This window comes from Thamnophis sirtalis, unplaced genomic scaffold, assembly GCF_051295495.1.
Source record: "Thamnophis sirtalis isolate CommonGarterSnake01/CBP01778 unplaced genomic scaffold, rThaSir2_p1.2 scaffold_9, whole genome shotgun sequence".
NCBI lineage: Eukaryota > Metazoa > Chordata > Lepidosauria > Squamata > Natricidae > Thamnophis > Thamnophis sirtalis.
In genome coordinates this window covers 35078559-35098502 of record NW_028261389.1, presented here as the reverse complement: position 1 = coordinate 35098502, position 19944 = coordinate 35078559, and the positions used below count along the sequence as shown (strand labels likewise).

At 42.4% G+C, this 19944-nt stretch overlaps 1 protein-coding gene across 10 annotated transcripts in view; it reads right to left on the bottom strand.

Moving 5' to 3' along the window:
- Nucleotides 1-19944, bottom strand: part of ANKS1B (ankyrin repeat and sterile alpha motif domain containing 1B) — a 286081-nt gene that overhangs the window by 196895 nt on the left and 69242 nt on the right. For all 10 annotated transcript variants that reach the window (XM_087723307.1, XM_087723309.1, XM_087723308.1 and 7 more), the window contains exon 12: nt 19074-19254. In XM_087723307.1, coding sequence (XP_087579433.1) covers nt 19074-19254 — 181 coding nt within the window. The remainder of the gene's footprint in view (nt 1-19073; nt 19255-19944) is intronic.

Here is a 19944-nt window from a genome sequence, read left to right as displayed (position 1 = left end):
AAAACATATTACAATTATAAAGTATATTAAGAGAGAGGGAATATGCATTCAACAGACTATTAAAATTATCTACTCAGATGAGAGTAGTTTACAATGACTTTACTTCCTAACAAAATAATAAAGATTTCACCAATTGCCAAAAGCTCTTTAAAGAAAGAGCCAACAAAACAACTCAAGGGAAATTTTATAATTAAAGTATTACTAATAAAAGACATTATCCTTATATCCCAATGGGACAAGGAATAGGTATCTGACAGTAAACTAATGAATTGCAAAATTCACATGGAAAGAAAGTTCATATCACAGATTCTCATGATGGTTTGGTGAACAATAAAATGTTTGTTATTATATTATTTCAAAACAATGTGAAATCACAGCTGCTACCTCTTTAGCTGGTATTGGCTTTATACTCCTTGAGCTCTTCTCCAGAACTGAAGATTTTTTAAATATATTGGCATAATATATGCCAAATTCAAGCAGTGTGGTCTTCTGTAACTGACATATGGAAATAGTGTCAATCAGTGGTGGGTTCTGGATCCGGTTGCAACGGGGCTGGCGTGAACATGTGCAACGCGCGCATGTGTCTTACCATCCAATGATGCCTCTGCTAGCCTCCGCGACGCTCCAGCTGTTCGGCGGAGCATTGCGCAGGCGCTGTATGCGCCATGCATGTGCACGGAAGCGCTGAACAGTTTAAAAACAGGTAAGGAGCATGGGCAGATGGATGGGCCCTCCGGAGCACCATACCGGAACAGTACCCAGTGCTCTGGGCAGACTCCGGTATGCCCGTACCAGGGTGCACCGCCTTCAACCCACCACTGGTGTCAATGCCCAGATTTTCTAAGTACAAAAATATTTGTGGATGGCACCTGCGCTGGAATCTCTATGCCAGTTTATGCCAAGTCTTCAAATTTCAATTTTCAGATCTATTTTTTCCTGATCTCCAATTCTTTGCCTTCAATTCTACTATCCCCTGGTATCAGCACATCACTTATACCCACTTTCTTCTTCTCACTCACAATTAAATCTAGGTGATTTAATTCTTGAGTCAAAACTTTGTTTGTATTCAGAAATCCCACAATATTTTAACCTGCTAATTTTGAACTACTATTTCAACTATATTCCACCATTTTTTCATTACCAGCACATGGTAATTTTGGTAATTTTACAGATGTTCCAATCCATCATTTTGGTGAATGTATTATGTCATTGTTATAATCAGTTTGTGCAATCTTCTTGATAGCTGAGTATATGATCTGTTTCTTCCGCCTTTTTTGCACAATCCACACTTTGAATGCTTCAACAACTTTTCAATTCTGGCCTTGATAGTATTAGTTTAAATAATACGTTCTTGAGCAGTCAAAATCAAATCTCTAATTTCTTTTTTCATTTGTAAGCCATTACCACTGGGGCGGTATATAAATGCAATCAAATCAAATCAATGACAATGGGTATCACGTTTTATCCATAGTCATGTAGTTTCGATGGCCAGGTTGTGATATTTTGTTATTTTTTCCAGTTCTTTTTCTTCGACTCTGGCTTCTCCTGGTACAGTGATTGCAATAAACTGTACTCTTCGGCCAGTGGTGGGTTTCAAATTTTTTTAGAACCTATTGTGCCCATATTGCACAAACCCCAAAACTTCAAAAACATAAAACCATATAACATATAACCATATAACCAATTTGTTGTTCCCTGCACCTTTCAATTTAAAGGTATAAGCATTAGGACTTTTGGCCTTCAACTCTTTCGGAGCCTTCCAAAAGAATGGGGCTCTTCCCCCCAATCTAGTTTGATTGCTGGCGGAGCCACGTTGCCTTTTCAAACCTGTAGTCAGTGAAGCTGGACTGGATTTTTGCATATTTTTATCAAGCTGTTGGGGGAGGGGGAATGACTTCCTCCCAAGCCCCCATCCATTTCTCCCGACACAGACACATCTGGATAAAGCGATGTAAAAAATCCAGCCCAGTTTCAATGACTAAAAGGCAATGTGGCTCTGCCTGCAATCAAACTGCACTTGGGGAGGGAGAGCATGAGCGAGCACTGAGGAGACCACAGGAGGAGGCAGGAAGCCAGGTAAAGAGCCATGCTGTAGCACACATGCTTCCCCCAGCTCCGTTCTTTGGCTCCAATCGCCTCCCCTCTGGCTTCTCTGCCTCTCCTCTCACCCCAGCCTGCCAGCAGGAGGTGAGTGAGTAGGCTTTATTGCATTCCAGGCATTTCCCACCCAGACAGCATGCTGCATTTGCAATGGGGGAGGTGTTTGGAGAAGGCAGCGGAGGAATGGGGAGGATGGCAGAGGAGCTGTTTTCAAGCCATTGGGAGAGATATCCAATCCAACTTCTGTGTGTGTGCGCACCCAGCTTCACTGACTGCAGGCCGCATCAAACTACACAAGGGAGGGAGGGTGCGAGGGAGAGAGCATGAGCGAGCCAGGGCCCTTCCCTCCAGCCTTTGCCCAAAGCCCCGCACCGCACCAGGAGGATGAAGTTTGAATTCCCCCCCCCCATGACCGCGCATACCTTTTCCAGCTGCTTCAGAGAGGGTTTCAATGCTGCTCTTGCCTCGGGTCCTCTGCATAAGCCTCGCCCTTGCTTCCTTCTTTTTAAGAAGCGCCTTGCAAATGGGAGCAGGGCAGGGGAGCGTACCAGTACAGGGGTGTGGCCACGCCACCGTGGAACAGGTATGCAAAAGTATGGCAAATTTCTGGCACCGGTATGCCTGTAGTGGTGTGTAACAGGCGGAACCCACCTTTGTCTTCGGCCTTCTACAACTGTGATATCTGGCGCATTGTGTTCCAAATGACGATCCATCTATATTCAAAAGTCCCACAAGATCTTCACCTTCTCATTTTTGGTAACTTTTACCACTTTGTGCTCCCATGACTTTTTGGACACAGGTAAGTCATATTTTTAATATAATGATCAGTGGATTAATTTAGCAACTCGGTTGTGTCTAGCTTTGCAGTTTATGCAATTTTACTGCATTCACATATTAAATGTGAAACAGTTTCGACTTGTCATTGCAAAATCGGCAGTTTAGATTGTCAGTGGATTTTTTTATCTTTGCTTTCATGGCATTAGTTTGCAGTGCTTGTTCTTGAGCAGCCAGTATTAAACCTTTTGTTTCTTTCTTGATGGTTCCCATCTTAAGCCATGCCCATGTATGTTGTCATCGCATTTTCCTTCAATGTTTCTCAAGTGCTGTCCATGCAAAGTTTTTGTTTTCCTCTATTTAATCTGTCATCCAGCTGTTTTTCCTTATATTCTGCCTTTGTTTCTGTTGTTTTTATAATGTTCTCCCTTTTTACAGTCATTATTATTATTATTATTATTATTATTATTATTTAATCTTTGGTGAGATTCACATCCTTTGGGGATGGTTAGTAGCTTAATAGCTCGAGTACTAACCAAGGACCTAGGAATTATTATTATTGTTATTATTATATATACTTTATTCATTAAACATGAATCTCAGCAAACTGAACATTCAAAAATGCATTACAAATACCAGTGATTGGTGCTAATGGTTGATACGGTTTGCTGCCAGCGTCCGAGGTATCAACCAAGTACCTTCTTAAAATATAAGATGTTCCGAGTAGCACAGTTTTTTGCAGTTCTGCTGGTGTTATTGTAGGAAGCTGCAATTTGTTGATGTATCTTGTAAAATTCTTGGACATGGTGCCAAGAGCTCCGATGACAAAGGGGATCACTGTTACATGCTTCATCGATAGCCATGTAGTTTCAATGGCCAGGTTGCGATATTTCATTATTTTTTTCTAGTTCTTTTTCTTCAACTCTGGCATCTCCAGGAACAGCGATATAACTAAACTGTACACTTCAGCCCTCAACAACCCTGATATCTGATGTGTTGTGCTCCAAATGACAATCCGTTTGTATTCAAAAGTCCTGCAAGATCTTCACCTTCTCATTTTCAATAACTTTTTCCACTTTGTGCTCCCATGACTTTTTGGATACAGGCAAATCATATTTTTTACATAATGATTAGTGGATTAATTTAGCAACTTGATTGTGTCTAGCTTTGCAGTTTGTGCAATTTTCCTGCATTCACATATTAAATGTGAAATAGTTTCGACTTTGTTATTGCAAAGTCAGCAGTTTGGGTTGTCAGTGGATTTTTGTATCTTTGCTTTCATGGCATTAGTTTGTAGTGCTTGTTCTTGAGCAGCCAGTATTAAACCTTCTATTTCTTTCTTGGTAGTTCTCATCTTAAGCCATGTCCATGTCAAGTTGTCATCACATTTTCCTTCAATGTTTTTCAGGTGCTGTACATGCAAAGCTTTGGTTTTCCATCTATTTAATCTGTCATGCAGCTGTTTTTCCTTATATTCTGCCTTTGTTTCTGTTGTTTTTATGCTGTTCTCTATTTTCACAGCCTGCAGCAATTTTTCTGTACTATGGTTCATATAATCATACAAACTTCGTTTTTCTTCTTCTACAGTTTAATGGATTTCCCTAGCCCCCTGCCCCCTGTTTTTCTTGGCAGGTACAACCTGTCGATGTCACTTTGTGGATGTAAAACGTGGTACATATTCAAATGTTTACGTATTTTCCGGTCCAAGTTTTCCAGTTCAGCCAGAATCCAGTTGTTGGTTAATCTTTGGTGAGATTCACAGCCATTGGGGCTGGTTGGTAGCTCAACAGCTGGAGTTCTAACCAAGGACCTAGGAACTGTTAAGATTACGTCAGAGGATATAAGTTGTTCCAAGTAGGTGGTTTTTTGTAGAATCAGAATGTTCAAGTCAGGTAAATTTAGAATTTCCAAATAGAGAGGTGGCCCTTTAGGTATTGCTCCAAGGGCTCCAATTATAATCAGGACAACACATGATTTCTTTTTCCACAGTCGCTCAACTTCAATTTGCAAGTCCTGGTACTTTGTGATTTTTTCTTGCTGCTTATCTTCAATTCGTGCATCACCACGTATTGCAATGTAAATGAACCAAACTTTTTTCTTTTCAACTATTGTTATGTCAGGTGTGTTGTGGGCCAAGTGCCTGTCAGTCTGAATTCTGAAATCCCACAAAATCTTGACCAAAATCTAAAGTAAGAATCTAAAATCTTCTCAACCTGATGGTCCCAGTGGTTTTTGCTGTACTCAAATCCAAACTTTTGGCACAATTTCCAGTTAATGATCTTAGCAACACAGTCATGGCATTGTAGGTAGTCAGTTTGTGAAATTTTGCTGCACCCAGTGATCAAGTGGTCGACTGTCTCATCTTTCTCATTACAGAGGTGACATTTGCTATTGGTGGCAACATGTTGAATTTTTGCCTTCATGCAGTTTGTGGCTAAGGCTTGTTCTTGAGCTGCCAAAATAAAGCCTTCTGTTTCTTTTTTCAGTACTCCTGATCTTAACCAGGTCCAAGTTAGTTTTTGGTCAGCTTTGCCTTCAATACTTTTCAAGTATTGGCCATGCATAGCTTTGCTTTTCCAATTTTCAGCTTGCTTCTCAATTCTTCTGTCAGGCCTGCAGTTATATTCCTTTTAGGATATTTGGCCTGCCACACTCTCTATTATTTTTCTATGCTGTTTCATTAGTGTAGTAATTGGGAGGGAGAATAGTAAGGAGTAGAATTGTAGAAATTGTCATTTCATTCTAGAAGCCCAAGGTCATTCTTTGTCTCTGCACCTCTGCACCTGACCGGAATCAGATGGATGGAAATGCCAGCGTGCAGAGGAAGATGGTACCATGTGATAAACTTGTGGGTGTGGAGGCTAGATATTGAACTTTCAACTGGGTGGGAACCCAGGAAGTTTCAGATTTGGGATTCCACAGTTTGTTGCCAACATGTCTGTCTTATTAAATTTGAACTTTAAGGATAGCTCTGCCTTGAATTCTGATTTAATTCTGCATGATATTTGGAAAGCTGACATCTTCTTTCTTATATTCAGCTTTTGACTTAGTTGTCTTCAAAAGGCCTCCTTTATTTACTTCCTTAATGATTGGTTCTTCGCTTTTCTGGATGTAATCATTCAAGCTGTGTCTTTCTTCTTCCACAGTCTGCTTTACTTGTAGGAATCCTCGACCACCCTCTGCTCTTGGTAAATATAATCGGTCAACATCACTTTTAGGGTGCAAAGCATGATTCATTGTCATCATTATTATCATCATTATTACTATTGCAACAATAGAATTGTATCACAGCGGCCAGTTGTTTTGCCGGATTTGGCATTGATTGCTAGTTGGGCCCCACACAGGGGCCTAGGATGTCATAACATATTTTCGTAATATGTGTGCAGATCCAAGCAGTGCGGCTTTTTGCATTTGACTAATGGTGATTTTGTCAATTTTAACTGTTTAAATGTAATCCAGTGCTTTTGGAATAGCACCCAGTGTGCTGATTACCACTGGAATTACCACTGCTGGTTTGTGCCATAATCGTTGAATTTCGATTTTTAAATCCTGGTATTTTGCAATTTTTTCATATTCCTTCTTTTCAACCCTTCTATCACCTGGTATTGCGATGTCTATGATTGCAACCTTATTTTTCTCAACCAGTGTGATGTCTGGTGTATTATGCGCCAGTATTTTGTCCGTTTGTATGCGAAAATCCCACGAGATCTTGAGCATCTGATTTTCGGTGACCTTTTCAGGCTTATGTTCCCACCAGTTTGTTGCTGTTTTAATATTATAATTTTTGCACAAATTCCAATGGATCATTTGTGCTACTGAATTGTGCCGCAATTTATAATCAGTCTGCGCAATTTTTTTACAGCAGCTGAGTATGTGATCAACAGTTTCATCAGCTTCTTTGCAAGGTCTGCCTTTGGCATCATCAGAGGATTTTTTGATTTTGGCCTTAATGGCATTTATGCAGATAGCTTGTTCTTGCACAGCCAGGATTAGTGACTCTTTTTTTTCTTTAATGTACCTGCTGTTAACCATAACCAAGTTTTTTCACTGTCCACTTTATTTTTTATTTTTTCCAGAAATTGGCCATGCAATGCTTTGTTCTGCCAACTCTCCATACTTGATTTTATCACATCTTTTCTGTATTCTTGTTTCATCTGTTGGACATTCAATAGATTTTTGTTCTTTACTTCGATTAATAGATGTTCTTGACTTTCTCTTAAATAATCAGCCAGTGCATGTTTATTGTTGTAGTTGTTGTAGTTGTAGTTGTTGTTGTTGTTGTTGTTGTTGTTGTAGAAGAAGAAGAAGAAGAAGAAGAAGAAGAAGAAGAAGAAGAAGAAGAAGAAGAAGAAGAAGAAGAAGAAGAAGAAGAAGAAGAAGAAGAATAGTCATTAGCTTTCTTGGTTTTTTGGTCCAAACTGTGCAGTTCAGCTTGTGTCCAGTTAATAACTCCAGATGTGTATTGTATCATTATTATTATAGTTCATTGCACATTCAGCCAGATGTTCAGACTCAATTTGGCATTTTTGTCCACTTATTGAGTCCTTCCCAAGGTCCTTTTATTATTACTCTTTGTTTTCTTTTGTCTCAGTCATTCTCCTTGTATTTGGAGATTTATTTTTGTTACCTTCTCCAGTTTTTTCTCTTCTCCTTCTACATTTCTACTGCCACATCCATTATACAAACTTTCTTGTCCTTCTTACCAACAGTTGTTAAGTCTCTGGTGTATACGGCAGGTACTTGAATTTTAAAGTCCCAGAGCACTTTAGCTTTTTAATTCAACAACTTCATAGAAGTTAAAGATGTTATTCTGTTAAGTCTCAGAAGAGCCCAAATGAAGAACAGTATGAAGACCACAGGTAAAAAAAATAACTTGTTAACAATATTTCAAAATTCTTAGGTTTTAAAAATTGTGATTATATAATTAAACTAGCTTTATTGTTTTTAAAACTATTAGGAATATCTTCTCTATATATACAATTTCATAAAAAAATATTGAGAATATTTAAGAAACTAAAAATTGCTGAGATTTATGAGCATATAACAGATTATGTAGCAATTGAGGAATTAAAACTTTTTGTTAGTATTAGATTAATCTTGATTAGATGGACATTGAGAACAGAAATAAAATGAACAGCTTGCTTCTTTAAAAAAAGGAAATGAGGCACATGTAATTAAGGGAACTAATATTTTACAGAATGCTTATATTCATTTCTTCAAATGATCAGTACTTAGAATTTTTATTTTTACAGATTCTCCATTTGCACATTTACAGTTATATACTATGTGCTACACATATATATCTTTTAATCAGCAGCTTCTTCAAGATTGAATTCAAATCTATTGAGGATAGACACTGAACTCTTGAGGATAGGTTTAGGACATATAACGGAGAAATTATAGCACTCCTATACATACGACCAAAAGTATGAATCTGGAATATAGATAATATCTTTGTCACAATGTAAAAGTAATAACGAGAAGACACATGAAATAATCAACATCTTCAAAGGAATAAAATTCCTAAGAGACAATGAAAGCAACAACACACTATCCTGGATATTGTTCCTGGATATTCCTATCAACAGAGGAAGCAGCGGAGAATTAGAAACATGTCTATTGCAAAACTACCCACATGAACCAAGTGCTCTACTACCAAAATTAGCATCCAATTTTCTATAAGTGAAGTTGTAAGGTGTAAGAACTTTATTGACTACAGCAATCCACAACACCAGAAAAAGGAAGCAACTGTCTAAATAGCATCTTCCCAAAAAAATGGTTACCCACAGACCTTTATCAGAAAGTGCCTGACCATTTAACTCACTACAGCACAAAAAGGATAACAACTCCATACTTCAAAATCAACGTAGAAAGAAAGACTATTACAATCATCCATCACCACAAACCAAACCAAGCCCTCCAAAACATCAACATTCAAGAGCTAATGAAAACTCCTTAATTTCACAATAAATGGATAATACTAGCCATAATTTCAACTGGAACACTGTGAACATCCTAAACCAAGCTAAATCCCCAAACACTAGGGATTTCTTGGAAGCTCCACTCTCAGACAAATTAGCCATCAACAGGCACAATGAGCAACATTTACACAGCATTTAAAAAAAAAACAATAAAAAAGCTAAAGATCAGAATACCTCATCACCAGCAATGAACACCTAGATAAGCAGGAATTAATACCAGGATTAAGGCAGACACACAATCAAACAGTAAACAATGTAATCAATGAACTACCAAGGAGAAAACAACAACCCCATCAATACTGACCGGCAAGTTACTATATATAAACAGAGAACAAATCCCACTCTCCTCTAGAAGATGTTACCTAGTTTGGTAATGAAACGTCTGCAAACAAGCAAGCTCAGAGAGCACCAAGGAATCCACAGGATAGGCAATAATTAGTTTTATTAGACCTTACCAAATGTTTAATATACTCACAGGTGCTGACGGTAATTTAATACTTAAGGGTGTCTATAAAGTCTGTAAAATTATTATGCTGCTTACTGAAATAGTCTGTCAGACATTCAGGCCAGAAATGTAACACTTTATTGATAGACTCTATTTCACAGAATGCAATGTGCAAATGATCTAGTAATCAGTAAAGCTGTCTTCAGTTTGTGTGAAATGTACTTTAGAGAAAATACCAGTTACAGCATTACATAGGTCCTAGAACTCACTGGATAAGAGTAAATTTGGGTTATTTTTAAAGGCATTGTTTTAAATACAAATATACTTGTCAGGGATAAGCAACCAGAACACATCTGTGAATAGACAAAGCAATTCCTTTATTGTTGAACATTATTTACAAGAATCTTGCCAGACTGACTGTCTTCTCTTGGGAAAAGGCAAATATAGTCTTAAAGATTTGATCACAAACATTTTCTCCCCAAATTCTCCACTCTATGCTGGAATGTCTCTTTTCTCTCCCTAGAGGTGGCTCTTCTCCTTCAGCTTCCACCAGTACTTTTGTATATCTGTTTACTTGATTTCCTGTTGCCTTTCTGTTAGCATGAAATATTTTATGCGGCTTGTAGTATGAAACACACACACAGAGATAAGTCCAATGTTTTTAAAATAAAAACAAATACATTAAATATATATAATATATTCACTGAACATTCAACACACGATAAGAGCAATTTTATAAAATGTAGGAGAAGGCAAATATAGTTCTCAAGAGAATGATTTTTCAGCTAAGACTGATATGTAGAAACCACCATTTATTTTTAAATCATAGTATTCCATTTAATTTCCAGGCTTACCACCTACGTTTTAAAATAGTTTTCCTAATAAACTGATAAATGCTGGGCTGAGTTGCATCTCCAGGCAACTTATTTCCTTATGGTTCATTAAATTACCCTTTATCTAAATCCTAACCAGAATTATTTTAATTGGGGTAGGAAACAAAGCTTTGCATTCATTTTGTCTTGTATGTCTTTCCCCTGTTGCTACTTTTGTCAGCACTAATTCCTGGAGACTGGGGGGGGGGGAGATCTCAGGAAATAGATCTCCAAATGAGCATAAGAGCAGTTACAAAATAACCAAGTTTATTAAAGCACAAATATAATGTTAAATTCCTCTGCTGGAATCAGTATAGAAAATAGAGAATATAGAAAAGATGAAGAGGATGAAACAGCTGATATAAACAAGATTTAGAAGAACCAAGGATGTAAATTAAAGTTAGACATAATTAAAAAAATAAAAAATAAAATAAAACCATATTGATAATCTGATTTCTCAATCACCAGGACCGGGAGGCCCTTCGGATAGTCAATCATGCCCTCGTCACCTCAAGACTGGATTACTGTAACACGCTCTACATGGGGCTGCCCTTGAAGATGTGTTCGAAGACTTCAGCTTGTCCAGAACGCAGCCGTGCGAGCGATTGTGGGTGCACCTCGGTACACCCACGTTACACCTATCCTCCACGAGCTGCACTGGCTGCCCATTGGTCTCCGCGTCAAGCTTCAAGGTGCTAGTCGTTACGTTTAAAGCCCTACATGGTATCGGACCTGGGTACTTGAGAGACCGCCTCCTGCCAGTCACCTCCCAAAGACCTATTAGATCCCACAGACTAGGCCTCCTCCGAATTCCATCTGCCGGCCAATGTCGGCTGGCGACTCCTCGGAGGAGGGCCTTCTCTGTGGCTGCTCTGGCTCTCTGGAACGATCTCCCTGTGGAGATCCGGACCCTTACTACCCTCCTGGCCTTCCACAAAGCAGTTAAGACCTGGCTTTTCCGGCAGGCCTGGGGCTGTTGAACTATCCAGCCCCATTCGAGGTTATGGCTGTTGTAGAATTTTAAATTGTTGTTTTTTTATTTTATTTTTTGTATCCCCTCCCTTTTTATTGTTAGCCGCCCTGAGTCTCTCAGGAATAGGGAGGCATACAAACTTAATAAAATGAAATGAATGAAATGAAATCAATTAGAACTATTTGCTTTTCCCTAGAATTACTTAGCCCAAATTTTTTGTGCAACATATTTTCTGGCAGTGGGATAAGCCAAATTCTTAATATCTCAATAACCTTTTATTTTTCAAATACGCTCTTACTATGCTGACCTTTGGCTATTATAACCATAGTAAATGTTGAAGAAATTTCATCCTCCAGATAGATACCAATTTTTGCATTCCATCATTGGTCGGGGGGTGAGGGAGAAGTGGTTGGCTAGCGGAAAATATTGAGTATTGCAAGAAGGTAAAAATGATGAAGAAATAAACCTAAGACAAGGGTGATGTGCAAATATAAATGTTTTGAACATTATTTTTGAAAAAGACATCTTTATACACAGAAAAGAACGTAAGACTTAAGAAATGTTTACTCTTCATTCTAATTCAAATGAATTAGCGCTGATGAAATTAATGGAAAGACTCCAGCCGATGAAGGATTTTGTCAAACAAAATTTTAAAATACTATTGGTAGATATTTTCAGACAATTTATAGAGCAAGAATTAAAAACAAATGACTGATGATGATAATAATATTATATACATACATGTATATGTATATGTATGTGTGTGTATATATATATGTGTGTGTATGTGTGTGTATGTATGTATGTATGTATGTATGTATGTATGTATGTATGTATTTATGTATGTGACTACATCCAGAAAAGTGAAGAACCAATGATTAAGGAAGTAAATAAAGGAGGCCTTTTGAAGACAACCAAGTCGAAAACTGAATACAAGAAAGAAGTAATTGAGAAGCGAGCTGAAAATTGGAAAAGCAAAGCTATGTATGGCTGATATTTGAAAAGTATTGAAGGAAAAAGCTGCCCAAAAGCTAACTTGGACCTGGTTAAGATCAGGAGTACTGAAAAAAGAAACAGAAGGCTTTATTTTAGCAGCTCAAGAACAAGCCTTAGCCACAAATTGCATGAAGGCAAACATTCAGCATGTTACTACCAACAGCAAATGCTGCCTCTGTAATGAGAAAAATGAGACAGTCAACCACTTAATCAGTGGGTGCAGCAAAATTTCACAAACTGACTACCTACAACGCCATAACTGCGTTGCAAAGATCATTCACTGGAAATTGTGCCAAAAGTTTGGATTTGAGTACAGCAAAAACCACTGGGAGCATCAGGTTGAGAAGATTTTAGAGAATGAGAAAGTCAAGTTCTTGTGGGATTTCAGAATTCAGGCTGACAGGCACTTGGCCCACAACACACCTGACATAACAATAGTTGAAAAGAAAAAAGTTTGGTTCATTTACATTGCAATACTTGGTAATACATGAATTGAAGATAAGCAGCAAGAAAAAAATCACAAAGTACTCGGACTTGCAAATAGAAGTTGAGCGACTGTGGAAAAAGAAATCATGTGTTGTCCTGATTGTAATTGGAGCCCTTGGAGCAATACCTAAAGGGCTACCTCGCTATTTAGAAATTCTAAATTTATTGGACTTGAACATTCTGATTCTACAAAAAACCACCCGACTTGGAACAGCTAATATCCTCCGACGTTACCTTAACAGTTCCTAGGTTCTTGGTTAGGACTCGAGCTGTTGAGCTACCAACCAGCCCCAAAAGCTGTGAATCTCACCAAAGATTAACATAATAATAATAATAATAATAATAATAATAATAATAATAATAATAACAACAACAACAACAACAACAACAACAACAAGAACATCTATTAATCGAAGTAAAGAACAAAAATCTACTGAAGGCCCAACAGACAAAACAAGAATACAGAAAAGATGTGATAAAATCAAGAATGGAGAGTTGGCAGAACAAAGCACATGTTGTGCGCATGTGCGAAGGAAGATGGCTGCCTGAGCTCACCGCTCAGGTTGGAAGACAGAGAAAATACCCAGTCTATGCTTTTATCGACCGCTGGACCTCTCAAACAGAAGGCTTTGGGAGAGAGGAATCCAGAGCGTCCGGAGGGCTGCCTGCTGGAAAGACATTCTTGGGCGTCCTGGGACGAGCCTCGGCGGTGTTGAACAACGTGGGACGGCCATCGGGTGCCGTTCCCCCCCCCCGTGGATGGTGGCTTTTCAGCTGACAGGCAGCGTTTCTTGCTGGCGTGGACCGAGAGAGGCAGAGAGAGGCAGCCGATAGGCAACGTTTCTAGCTGGCGTGGAGCGAGAAAGGCAGAGACAGTCTTGGACGAGCCTCGGCGGTGTTGGACAGCGTGGGACGGCCTTCGGGCGGCGTTTCCCCCCCCCCCGCGGATGGTGGTTTCTCAGTCAACAGGCAGCGTTTCTATCGGGGAGAGCGGCGTTTTCATCTGGAGGGAGGCTGAAGGAGCCTGCTCCAGTGGCCTGATAATTTCTGGCGAGCGACTGCTGGGCACCCCCCCCCCCGCCCTCCTCTACTGCCCCCCCCCGCCGCCCCCTCCCTCGCCACATGAACAATAGACAGTAACGGCGCCTTCTTAACAAGGCCAACCTACAATCTTGGCCTGAGGGAGCTTTGGCCCTCTCTAATTGCTGGCTAAGAGAGCCTCGCCCTCCCCCCCCTGCTGCTGGATGACGTTTCTTTCTTTTTCGGCTTTGGCATTTCAGCTGCTCCTTGTGAGGGATTGAGATTCACGCCGGGCTAGCCATCGCCCCATGGAGAAGGTGGTCAGCCAGGAACAGTACTGGGAGAGAATGGGAGGCTGTTCACATCTACTGCCATTCCAGCTCGGCTGGGCACCCCCTCCTCCCGCTCCCTTCGGCTTGGCCCCTCCTTTCGGTGAATTCTCCCCCCCACCTGGTTGCTGCTGCTGCAGGGCCTTCTACAGGGCCTTCTGCTGTTCGACATCTGACTCTTTTTTGAGCGCGGCTTCTGGACTGCATTTCCATCTGGCACGGCCACTGCTACCTGATACCACCCTGGACTTCTGGCCTCAGAGAGCGCCACCATTAGATGAGCGGGGGTACTGCAGTATGCAAGAAAGCCCCCTGCTTCCTTCAACTACTCTGGACTTTCTGGATTTTCCCAGAATCTGTCTGTTGCAGAGCCATCTGCTGAGAACTATTTGGCTCTCCCTGAACTCGCACTTTAACAATTTTGCGCTAATTTTATTCTTCTTATTTCCTTCTTTTTTTTCTCCCTTTTCCTTCTATCTTTAGTATGTTGAGTATATGGGATTGTATGTAAGTGTGTGAGTGACCCACTTTTATTGTTATTACTGTTGCATTTGTGTATTTTAATAATTACGTGGGGACTGGTTGTGTGAGTGTCTGAGTATGCTTGGCTCGGAGGACCTGCTAGGGAAGGCGGGGGGTACCGGGGTGGTTGGGGGGACTACGGCCACGGGAGTGGGTCGGAGCATTGCGGTCGTGACAGGGAGAGGCAGATACGGCGGGGACCTTAGGGCTAGCCATTACCGGGGAAGGAGCGTTCGCTACATTACAGAGATCCCTCCTTCCGGCCCTTTGAGTCCCACTCCAAGACCAGATGGCGCGTGTAGCCAGGACCCTGGTCTCAGGCTGCTGTTGCTAAATGCCAGGTCTGTTATCCACAAGGCTCCCCTCGTCCGGGACTTAATTGTTGACGAGAGGGCAGACCTGGCATGTATTACTGAAACCTGGCTGGGCACAGAAGGAGGAGTCCCCCTTGTAGAGATGTGCCCAGAGGGATTTCAGGTGCTTCATCAGCCGAGAGCCCAGGGAAGGGGTGGCGGTGTGGCTATTGTAATCCGGGAGTCTCTGTTACCTCGTAGGGTCCCTGCTCCGGAGCTTGTCGGGTGTGAGTCCCTGCTGATAAAGTTGGACCTCAAGGGTCAAGTGGGTTCGCTGCTAACGTACCTGCCTCCCAACTGCGTTGCAGCATCCCTCCCCTCGCTCCTCGAGTCAGTAGCCGAGCTGGCAGTTGAGTTCCCCAGGCTTATAGTTCTGGGGGACTTCAATTTGCCATCGCTCGGTGAACGCTCTGATGGGGCGCAGGAGTTCATGGCTTCCATGACAGCCATGGGCTTGACCCAGGTAATTCGGGGCCCAACCCATGCAGCGGGTCACATGCTCGACCTCGTATTCCTCTCGGAGCAGTGGATGTGTGATCTTGGTCTGAGGGGTAATGAGATCATACCCCTGTCGTGGTCAGACCATTGCCTACTGAGGCTTGACTTCCGGAGGCCAAACCCCCACCGTAGGGAGGAGGAACCGACCAGGTGGTTCCGCCCCAGGCGACTTATGGACCCATTGAGGTTCCAGACGGAGCTTGGGGTCATTCCTGATACTCTCGCCCACAGTTCGGCGGAGACTCTGGTTGCCGCCTGGCACTCGGCGGCGTCGGAGTCTCTTGATCGGATTGCGCCACTACGGCCCCTCCGGGTCAGTGGATCCCGGAGGCCCCCTTGGTTTACCGAGGAGCTCCGGGAGAAGAAACGCCGGAGGAGATGCCTAGAGCACCAGTGGAGGTCCGATAAGTCCGAGGCGAACCGAGCACTTCTAACCACCTGCACCAAGGACTACGTCCGAGCATTAAGAACTGCCAAAAGATCATACATTTCTGCCTTGGTTGCGTCCGCCGAGTCACACCCAGCCGCCCTGTTTAGGATAACCCGCTCCCTCCTTAACAGGAGGGATGCGGGAGACCCCTTGCAGGGTAGGGCTGAGGACTATGCTCAATTCTTGGCGGACAAAATAGCTCGGTTTCGGTCGGACTTGGACTCCACCGCAGTAGATCCAGCCGAGACACAGGAGGACCGCTTGGCAAATCATCTCTGGGTTGAGTTCCGGGATGTTGCCTCTGGGGATGTGGACAAGGCCATTCGAGCTGTAAGCGCCTCCACCTGTATTCTGGACCCGTGTCCCTCCTGGCTGGTTGCCAACAGCAGGGAGGTGACACATGGCTGGATCCAGGCGGTCGTAACCGCCTCCCTTCGGGAGGGGCACTTCCCCGCCGTACTTAAAACGGCGGTGGTGAGACCCCTCCTGAAGAAACCATCCTTGGATCCAGCCATTTTAAACAACTTTCGTCCTGTCTCCAACCTCCCCTTTATCGGGAAGGTTGTTGAGAAGGTGGTGGCCTTCCAGCTTCAACGGGCCTTGGAGGAAGCTAGTTATCTTGACCCCTTCCAGTCCGGCTTCAGACCTGGTTACAGCACAGAAACCGCTTTGGTCGCATTGACCGATGATCTCTGGAGGGCCAGAGATGGAGGCTATGCATCCATCCTGGTTCTCCTTGACCTCTCAGCGGCTTTCGATACCATCGACCATGGTATCCTTCTGCGACGACTGCGGGAGGTGGGAGTGGGAGGCACTGTTTTACAGTGGTTCTCCTCCTACCTCTCGGACAGGTCGCAGTCGGTGTTGGTCGGGGGGCAGAGATCGTCCCTGAGGCCCCTAACATGTGGGGTGCCACAGGGTTCGGTCTTATCCCCCCTACTATTTAACATTTACATGAAACCACTGGGCGAGATCATTCGGAGGCACGGGATAAAATACCACCAATATGCGGACGATACGCAATTGTATCTGTCCGCCCCGTGCCAACTCAATGAAGCGGTGGACGTGATGAACCAGGGTCTAGAGGCCGTTAGGAACTGGATGAGCGCTAACAAACTGGTACTCAACCCGGACAAGACCGAGTGGCTGTTGTGCTTCCCTCCCAATAATTTGGCCAATGTACCAACACTTAGGCTGGGGGGTCAAATTTTACACCCCTCAGATAGGGTCCGCAACTTAGGAGTCCTCCTGGACCCACAGCTGACTTTTGACCACCAGCTGTCAGCTGTGACCAGGGGGGCATTTGCCCAGGTTCGCCTGGTCCGCCAGTTGCGGCCCTACCTAGACCGGGAGGCTCTCACAACAGTCACTCGAGCCCTTGTGATCTCTAGGCTGGAATACTGCAATGGGCTCTACATGGGGTTGCCCTTGAAGTGCATCCGGTGACTACAGTTAGTCCAGAATGCAGCCGCGCGAGTGATAGTGGGCGCACCGCGGTTCGCCCACGTTACACCTGTCCTCCGCGAGCTGCACTGGCTACCTGTTGGTCTCCGGGTGCGCTTCAGGGTACTGATGACCACCTTTAAAGCACTCCATGGTAGTGGATCTGGGTACTTGAGAGACCGCCTCCTGCCGATTACCTCCCTTCGACCAATTCAATCGCACAGACTGGGCCTCCTCCGAATTCCATCTGCCAGTCAATGCCGACTGGCGACCACACGGAGGAGAGCCTTTTCTGTTGCAGCTCCGACCCTGTGGAACGATCTCCCCGCTGAGATCCGTACCCTCACCACCGTCCAGACCTTCCGCGCAGCCCTCAAGATCTGGCTCTCCCAGCAGGCCTGGGGATAGGTTCCTAATTCACCCGCCCGAGTGTTTGATTGTTGAACGAAAGTTGTGTTTTACTATTTTTTTTCTTTGTTCACATTTTGTTTTGTTTTTGATGTTGCACTTCCCTCCCTTGTGATTGTAAGCCGCCCTGAGTCCCCTCAGGGAAAAGGGCGGCCTATAAATTTTAATAAATTCAAATTCAAATTCAAATTCAAAAATTCAAATTCAAATTCAAAGCACTGCATGGTCAATTTCTGGAAAAAATAAAAGATAAAGTGGACAGTGAACAAACTTGGTTATGGTTAAAAACAGGTACATTAAAGAAAGAAACAGAGTCACTAATCCTGGCTGCGCAAGAACAAGCTATCCGCACAAATGCCATTAAGGCCAAAATCGAAAAATCCTCTGATGATGCCAAATGCAGACTTTGCAAAGAAGCTGATGAAACTGTTGATCACATACTCAGCTGCTGTAAAAAAATCGCGCAGACTGATTATAAATTGCGGCACAATTCAGTAGCACAAATGATCCATTGGAATTTGTGCAAAAATTATAATATTAAAACAGCAACAAACTGGTGGGAACATCAGCCTGAAAAAGTCACCGAAAATCAGATAGTCAAGATCTTGTGGGATTTCCGTATACAAACCGACAAAATACTGGCGCATAATACACCAGACATCACACTGGTTGAGAAAAATAAGGTCACAATCATAGACATCGCAATACCAGGTGATAGCAGGGTCGCCGAGAAGGAACTTGAAAAAATTGCAAGATACCAGGACTTAAAAATCGAAATTCAACGACTATGGCACAAACCAGCAGTGGTGATTCCAGTGGTAATTGGCACACTGGGTGCTATTCCAAAAGCACTGGAATTACATTTAAAACAGTTAAAAATTGACAAAATCACCATCAGTCAAATGCAAAAAGCCGCACTGCTTGGATCTGCACGCATATTACGAAAATACGTTACGACGTCCTAGGCCCCTGGGTGGGGCCCGACTAGTAACCAATGCCAAATCCGGCGAAACAACTGGCCGCTGTGATACAATTGTATAATAATAATAATAATAATAACAACAACAACAACAACACTTTGATGTGTGTGTGTGTATGTGTGTGTGTATACTTGGTTAATTTTAAAGCCCATATAAAATATTTAACTATGAGTATTAGATAAATAAATGTGTCACTTAATTTCTTATATAGGTAGTTTTTGCTTATGACTTCCTTGTTCAATGACTGTTAGAATTTATGACAGTGATGCAAAACCTTATAACCAATCCTTTAAAAGCAAAGAAAAGCTAAAGTAAGAACATAAGCACAATTACACTTTCACTGTTCCAATTGTCATGAGGACTTGGTTTTGGTACTCATAAAATAATTATAAATAATTATTCAGCGACCTGGATTTTAGCTTTCATCATCACCCATCGTGTTAAACTTCAATGTTTTGTTTACCTGGTATATTATTTTCTTCAATGCTGTCCTCAACAGACGCAGTGGAGCAGTTGGCTGGACTAACTGGAGAGCTGGAATTAAAGCTCGCGTATCTTACACAGGAGTTGATTTCAAAATAGTCGTGACTCTGATTTAATCGATTAAATTCAAAAGCTGATACTATTGATGTACGTTGCTTGGCCTGCAAAAATAAATTAATTAGAAGTAGACGCCACAACTACAGCTCACTGCCTCTGTTCAGTTTTTAAAACCAGATGCTAAAAATTGTTACTAACTTCTTTAAACACACTTACTTATAAAATACCTATTCCATTCTCTATAACCAAAGTTGCACTGAAAATTACCATATTTTTCGGACTATAAGATGCACATAGTTTTTGAGAAGGAAAACAAGAAAAAAAAATCTGCCTCTGTCTCTGCCTCCCAGAAATTTGCCTCCTTGCAGCAAACAGCAAACAGCCTGGCCAGCTTCAGCAAAGCCTGATTTAGCATGAGCAGCTGATTGGTGGTTGGATCTGAATCCCAGAATACCACCTGTCAGCTGTTCCAGGCTGCAGGGATTGCCATTGCCACTGTCGCCACCCATCGCCACTGCTGCCTATTGTCGCCTTTACACATTTTCGGCCTCTGCATGTCCAATTTTCAGCCTGTTCCAGGTGGCGGGGATAGGCGGTGGTGGCAGTGATCACACAATAAGCCCCCCCCCTGATAATAAGGCCCAAGCAAAATTTTGGGGGGGTCAAAAGAAAATAAGACCCTGTCACAGTACTTATTCAATGTCTAGACTTAATTGAAGTCCGTGGCAAGATTCCCACTGGATTCACTTAGAGAACATTACTCAATTAATCATTCATTATATCATTCAGTATTT